Source organism: Kryptolebias marmoratus, linkage group LG12 (assembly GCF_001649575.2).
Source record: "Kryptolebias marmoratus isolate JLee-2015 linkage group LG12, ASM164957v2, whole genome shotgun sequence".
NCBI classification, from domain to species: domain Eukaryota; kingdom Metazoa; phylum Chordata; class Actinopteri; order Cyprinodontiformes; family Rivulidae; genus Kryptolebias; species Kryptolebias marmoratus.
In genome coordinates, this window is record NC_051441.1 from 22,468,878 (window position 1) to 22,476,677 (window position 7,800).

Consider the following 7,800-nt stretch of genomic DNA (forward strand, 5'->3'; position numbering starts at 1 on the left):
ATCTTACTCATTTTAATCCCTTCAAGATAAATTTAACTGTTTGAATGAGCCGTATAGGTACCAACAAATTTATCTGCATCTGTGTTTTTGTTCAAGTTTCTTTAACAAGTAGGAGTCTTATAAAACTAAATGTTGCCATGAAATTGTAGATGGACAACTAAAAGATGCATTTCCAGATGAAGCCAGATTTATTTGATGTGACATCATGGTGGAGGAGATACAACACTGGCTCTGAAAATGAACACACTTAATGTTTTCCCAATTTATCTTTTTATTGTCATAGTTGTTTGCTTTGATAATATTTGAACACGCTCAGGCACGCTGCCAGAACGCCACGAGAAACCAAGAACTGGGTAAAAGCAAAGGGAAACGTACAACCAAGTTAAACATCTGCTTTCCCATGGTCTAGTTCTTTCAAACAATTTCACTTTCAACTTAGATCTGAAAAATCAATTTTTAATTCCTGGTCCACATGTGATTACAGATAGAACTTCTTTGTTGCCAGTGTCATGAAGACAGCAAGAAAAAAATAAAATCTTAGGGAAAAATGAGTGGAGCACAGTGGGAATGAGAGAGGGCTAACCCAGAATGGCATAACAGAGCTCTCAATATGAGAAGGCTGACTTCTGTGGACATCATCGTTGTCTTTTCTTTAAAAACATTTCGTTCTTCAACAATCAGAAGGGGGCGTGGCAAGGAGGAGCTGTTGCCTCTGTAGACCATTTATGAGCGATCTTAGCCCGTTCCTTCTCGCCAAACTCAGCTTGGTCCTCTTCAGTCCCGCTCAGCAACCAGCTTCAGAACCTTTCCGATGGCGATGGTCTTACCTGGTACATAAAACAAACCAACTGTCAAATTCTCCCGGTTTTATTTAATAATAAAAAACTCTGACTCAAATATGTTAGCTAACCCCACTAACGTTTGGTTCAGACTGAAGCAACAGCTGACAGTCACAATGACACATGTTGTCATGTTTCAGCCTGCTTCAAGTGTTCATTTTAGATAAAAAAATTCTTGAACTTTTCTCTGGTAGTCGCTCCTGTTCAACTACAAAACCATCACAAAATATGTAAACCAAAACAATCTACAGTAATTAGCCACAGATGATGAAATCTGCTGCTTGTTTTTGTATTGGCTATTTGACTTTCTGCAGATATGAACCACATCAACCACAAGTACACCATCCAAACAGAAATGGTACAAAGTTGTTTAGATTCAGGCTTCCCACACATTCTCCATTATGAAAATCCAGGCTTCCCCAGTGAATAATTCTGTTTTAAAACGAGTCCAGATTTGTGCCACAAGCTGAGCTCAAATAAGAAGCCACAGGCAGCTTTATGGTACGACTATTAAATGGACTGTACTTACACAGCGCCGTTCTAGCCAATCAGGCCACACAAATCATCCACAACACTAATCTAAATAAGTCCTTCTATAGAGACTAATCAGTGACTACATCACATCCATACACTGATGTGTGCTCCATCAACTAGCAATGAGCAGCGAATTTCAAATATTCAATGTCTACCTAAAATGGGGGTATTCGAGCATGCAAAGTTTTGTCCTAATAGTGCTTTTTTCATACACTCCCTCCTCAACCTTCTGGGTTTAGAAAACTTGAAACATCTTATCATCTGTTTCTGCTATCATAGTTTATTTTGAAAGGATTAAAAAGTGGAACTTATGGTCACAGGCACACTTGCCAAGTCCATTTACTGTAAGTGACTTTGGGCTGGTTTTACTGCACTCACTTGAAAAAAGTGATAGTTGCAGAGTTTTGGGCTTGATTACAAAATGCTGTTTTTCATGTCTCCATCCACTAAATGAAAGTGCCTAGTTTGTCTGGTTGAGACTCTGTTAATGACAGAAGGATGAAAAGGTACTCTGTCTTTGATTGGCTAGTACTTGTTGCCTAGGGGTAAAATATTTGAAGAAAAAGTGAATAATTACCAATGAATTTTTGATTAAAATGCCCATCTGCACTGACAACGAACATGTGGTTAACTTCTGACATGAAGCCATAATTGTCACAGGATACAGTATTTTTGACAACTGATTTTCTTGATGATCACAGAGCCACCAGAAGGGATAGGAGGTCCTAAAAGCTGCAGCTGCTGCTGATAAGTGTAAAATCGATAAAACAAGCACATTTGTTTAATTAGTTAGGTTTGTGTTTAACAGCTTGCCTGAACAACAATGAGCTGAACTGATCAACTTCATCTGATGCAGACCTGGCAGTTGTGAAAACTGTGGACTAGTCTATTGGTTATGTGTGGCTGTTGTCTGTTAACTTTTTTATAAATTAGGCAGTAAATAACATCTTAAACAGAGCAAAGCAGAGTTATTTTATGATATATATACATTTTTTGCTATTAAATTGTCTTTGTTGATCTTAATAAGATACTATAGTCCATATTTCAAATTTAGAACAATGAAGTTATTTTTAATCAACACTGATTTTTTTCCTTTGTTCTTTAAGTAGCTGCTACATTTTCATACTGTGACTTGTGATTCTTCTCAAAAATTTATTTCTGCAACATGTCATTTTGAATAAGACGGATAAATTACACAAATCTGTGCTGAGCAATAAAATGACAGCTCTGTCCTCCAGTTGCCCTCGGACTGGACTGAATGTTGGGGCGCTGCCTGCTGGAAATGGATGAGATGAGGTAGACTCCACATAAACAGACTGTTTAGGTCTGAATTTGTATTGTACAACTGTTCACAGGTCAAAATTCTTAAGTGGAGAAAATTAACTTAGCTAAAAAGTTCTTTTTTAACTTAGCTAAAAATTAACAATCTGGATAAATCACTATTGCAGAATTACAGGCCAATCTCTAACCTCCCATTCATCAGTAAAATTACTGAAAAAGCATTATTTGAACAGTTAAATAGCTTTTTAACAACAACCAACCACTTTGACATCTTTCAGTCTGGTTTCCGTGCTCACCACAGCGCTGAGACTGCCCTCGTCAAAGTATTCAATGATGTCCACATAAATACAGACTGTGGAGGAACCACAGTGCTGGTTCTACTGGACCTCAGCGCAGCATTTGACACTGTTGACCATGATATATTATTAAAGCCACTGGAGAGCTGGGTCAGACTCTCAGACACAGCACTCAGCTGGAACAACAGGAACTTCTTTGTATCAATAGGTAATTTTTCTTCAGAGCGAAGAGAAGTCACATGTGCAAGTCACATGTGGAGTACCCCAAGGTTCAGTCCTGGGACCCTTCTGTTTAATATCTACATGCTCCCACTAGCCCAGATTATAACAAGTAATAACATTAGTTACCATAACTATGCAGATGATACACAGCTCTATATTACGATGTCACCAGGTGACTCTGAACCTATCCTAGCACTGAACAGATGCTTAGAACAAATCAATGCGTGGATGTGCCAAAACTTTCTCCAGCTGAACAGAAACAAGACTGAAATTATTATCTTTGGACCTAAAGAGGAACGATCAAGAGTCGGTGTGCAGCTTCAGGTATTACAGCTAAAAACTAGTGATCAGGCCTGAAAGCTTAAGGGACACATAAAAACAGTGACAAAGTCGGCTTTCTACCACCTGAAGAACATCTCCAGAATTAAAGGACTAATGTCACAATAAGACCTAGAGAAAATTATGCACGTGTTCATCTTTAGTCGTCTCGATTACTGCAACAGTGTCTTTACAGGTCTGCCAAAAACTCAATCAGACAGCTGCAGCTGCTGCTCATCTTCTCACTAAGACCAGGAAGTTAGAGAACATCACCTGGTTTTAAAGTCCCTACACTGACTCCCTGTAGCTCAGAGAAAAGACTTTAAAATACTTCTATTAGTTTATAAATCACTGAATGGATTAAAGACTTATTATCGTCGTATCAACCCTCCAGAACACTCAGATCTCCTGGTTCTGGTCTACTTTGTATCCCCAGAACCAGAACCAAACATGGAGAAGCAGCTTTCAGTTTCTATGCACCATCAATCTGGAACAAACTGCAAAACAGCCGAAACACTAAATTCCTTTAAATCAAGGCTGAAAACTCACCTGTTTACAGCTGCCTTTGATTAGTGGTCTGCAAACTAATTCAGGTGAAAAGCTGCTCTGAACAAAATATCTTATTACATATTGACCTTATTCTTATGACTATCAAGTGTATCTGCTCCATGATTTTTATTTTTGATTATTGTAATGATTCAACTGATGTTTTTATGATGTAAAGCACTTTGAATGCCTTGCTTGATTTACCCATTTAACTGCCCAGCCCTAAAGCACCTGTAAAATGATTGGATGAGGTTTTTCTACCTCAATAAAACATTTTTTTGTTTTTTGTATGGCATTTACAGCAACTAGTTGTTAAGTTGATGGTGGCTGTTCCCCACCTTCCTTGCTGGAAATGTGATGTCAGCACAGCTATAATCATGTATAAACAATGTACTTCCAGTCCAATTCTTTCTCCTTTTTTTGTTATTCACCATTGATGTCCAATATTTCAGACTAAAGAGTGCTGCAGGCCACAAGCACCAGAATTAACAGATATATGTTGCTGCGCTGATGCCACAATGATCAATAACTATTATCAGTTCAATTATTGCTGCTTTACCATTATCACTAGAAGGCAACCTGTCTGACAGAAAACCACATTTTAAACAAGACTAGATTATGAAAATTAGGTAAACAATGAGCTTGTCTCATTGCATTACTGTAACCTTTTGAACTGCTAGTTTAATTAAATTTTAAACCCTTTGCATCCTCCACCAGGGCCTTTCTGATGTGCCTTACCTTCATCCCGCAAGGTAAACCGTCCCATCTGAGGAAACTCTTTAAAGGTCTCGAGGCAAATGGTTCCTGCTGTGCGCAAACGGGCAATGCAGACTTGATCCTGTTTGACGAATCGAGGCCGTGTCTTACTCTTCTCTCCTGTCTTCTTGTCTACCAGGCAGATTAAGGCCTGCAGGGGTGGGAGACATATATATTACTTCAGTTTTTAACAAACTGCTTTCCAAGTAAGGTTCTATGATACATGGCAGCTGTAAAAAGAACTTTAAATTGTACCGTAATTTGCACTTCTTCAATGCATGTGTGAATGTGAAGAACTGCATTGTAACCTGGACATATGATAGATTTGTGTTCAATGATGACAATCTGTGGAGAAAACAAATAGTAATCAGAAGTTTGAACTGGAGACTTTGCTGCTGACAGCCACTTGAGTTCAGAGAATGTCATCACTCTTCACAACTTTTGTCTGCATGCTCAGATAGCTTCTCAGCTTTTTTTAAAGCACACTTTATTTAAACATATATTACATACAGTAGCTACATTTCCACAAGATATCATCCAACCTTACTGTAGACTGACCTGGGCATCGAATGTGCGCCCTGAATGACAGAGGTTCTCAGCGTTACATAGGATGAAGCCTGGCAGAATCTCCTCCTCCTCAATGCCCTTCAGCCGCAGCTTGAGGTTTTCCCCAGGACCAGCATCATCTGTTTCCACATCATCTGATAAAAGACTCAACACCTCCACCACATGCTGCAGACCACAGGAGAGAAAAGATACAGACAAGCAATGTAAAGGTACTGATAATTACAACAGAGTGCAGAGTGGGGGAGGCGTTCTGTTCAACTGGAACATCGTTTCATTCTTTATAAAAATTTTATTAGTTACCAAATGAGAAGATCATTTACTTGAAAACTGTTAGAACATGAAACTTAGAAAAACAGAAATTTCTAGTTTCTTTGGGGGAGGTGTAACAGGACTACAGTTATTTGGAAGTGCACTACATTGCTGATGTCATTTATTTTTGTTTATTATACTGTAGCCTATAACATAATTGATAGCTAATTGTAACTTATTTGTTTCTTATTACTTGACCCAGTAGCCTACATTTATATAAATCCAGTGTCAGTTATTTCAAGTGAAAGTTCAAAAGAAAAGTATCATGGAAACATTCACATTTAAGGCAATTCAATTTATTTAAGTACAAAAGTGCAATGTTTCCAAACTTGATAAATAATCATTTCCAATAACTGTGTGCTGTCCAAAAAAGTGGAATAACATCACATCTGTGTGTTTCAGGACTAACATGACAAACTTCTGGCATCAAAACAGCATGTAGTTTCTGGGAATAAATAAGAAGTGGAGTGTTTGAAGTTCTGCGTGTCACAGTGAATTTTTTTATTTTATATTCAATTAACAGACAATTTAAATTACTTTATATGTTTGAAATAACACTGACAGAAAAGAATCCTCTTCTACAGGATAGAACTAAAAAAAGTGTTTCACTGTAAAGATGGTTTGTAGTTTGTTTTGTTGTAACCTGAAGTGTGAAATAAACTTCAGTGGAGTTTGAAAACAAAATATGTGTTTATGTCTGGTTGAACGATGTGTGTGCTCACTGGTTTATGGGATTTCTTACCCGGTTTGGCATCATGACTAGCTGCTGAGCTTTACTGATGCTCCCTGACTCAAGCTTGCCAAGAATAACGGTCCCCATGTCCTGATGAGACATTGAAACTTTTAAGAAAATAAACAAATATATTGTTAAATGTTTGCCTAAAACGATATATAAGAAAAATCTTACCTTGTATTTATCTACAATGGGCAATCTGACAGGGCCGTCACTTGATCTGTTGAAATTTGGCAAACTGTCCAAGTGAGGAATGAACGGTAGACCTCTACAATATAAAATACACAAAAACATTAGTAAGAATATTCAAACAAGAGATAATTATATATTTTTTTAATCAGTTACGACACAAGTTCCATTTTAAAATTCCATACTTTTCCTTACTCAAACTTCAAAGCCATTTGTAAATTTTCTGTGAATGTTTACAGAGTGGCACATTTACTATCCATGTGCCACAACACCAAATAATAAACAAACTATAGGAAAACAGTTCTTAGTTTATGAGTGGTAAAGTCTAATTTTGAAGACTGTGGGAAGCCTGTGTTACACTTACGTATACCACGGGCACATCTCAGTGGGCTCCTTCAGGTTGGCTCCTGTTAGCCCAGAGCATGGCATGAAGTGAATGTCTTTCTTCGGGTTGAAGCCAACCTTTTTCAAAAATGGCACTAGTTTTTCTTTACACTCTTCGTACCTAACAAAAGACAGATAGAGATCATTGTCAGCCATTTTCAAAAGCGCAGGGGTTGCAATTACAATCACTCAAACCCATGTGCCAGTATTAAAGTGATAATAAATGTATTACTACTGGTACATGTTCCACACGTGTATATGGACTTTTTAAACTCATTCAGGTTCTGCAGTTGTTGTGCTACTCTGTTATACCATAGCATCCAAAGGAAAGCTGTTGGTGTAACAAATTGATGAGTGCCACACAAAGGTTACAGCATATACTGCCTCTTAAAAAGAATCAGAATCGAGAATCGTTAGGAACCGAAACTGTTCCCAACCCTAAACAATGCCCAACCCTGGTATTGAATAACAAATACACTGCCTGGCCAAAACCAAAAAGTCACCACCTGGATTTATTTAAGCAAATGGGTACGAGCCTACTATTGGATAATTGCTGCATGGGTGATTATGTTTTAGCTGGCAACAAGTTATTTAACCCCAACTGGTGTGAAGGGAATGTGAAGGGAGCTCAAACAATCAGGACTGAACAGCTGTGTAGCCTTAAGAAAACCACTAATCAGTGAGGCTAACTGGAAAAAAAGGCTTCAATTTGCTGCGGAGCATAAAGATGGACTCTGGAGCAATGGAAGAAGGTCATGTGGTCTGATGAGTCCAGATGGACCCTGTTCCAGAGTGATGGGAGCATCAGGGTAAGAAGAGAGGCAGG

General features: G+C 38.1%; 1 protein-coding gene across 2 annotated transcripts in view; it reads right to left on the reverse strand.

Moving 5' to 3' along the window:
• Positions 1-251: 251 nt before the first annotated feature.
• Positions 252-7,800, reverse strand: part of gspt1l (G1 to S phase transition 1, like) — a 25,337-nt gene continuing 17,788 nt past the window's right edge. For both annotated transcript variants that reach the window (XM_017434646.3, XM_017434645.3), the window contains 7 exons: positions 6,955-7,095; positions 6,576-6,669; positions 6,411-6,491; positions 5,351-5,524; positions 5,048-5,137; positions 4,775-4,943; positions 252-827 (listed from right to left, as the gene is read on the reverse strand). In XM_017434646.3, coding sequence (XP_017290135.1) covers positions 775-827; positions 4,775-4,943; positions 5,048-5,137; positions 5,351-5,524; positions 6,411-6,491; positions 6,576-6,669; positions 6,955-7,095 — 802 coding nt within the window. In that variant the 3' untranslated portion in view covers positions 252-774. The remainder of the gene's footprint in view (positions 828-4,774; positions 4,944-5,047; positions 5,138-5,350; positions 5,525-6,410; positions 6,492-6,575; positions 6,670-6,954; positions 7,096-7,800) is intronic.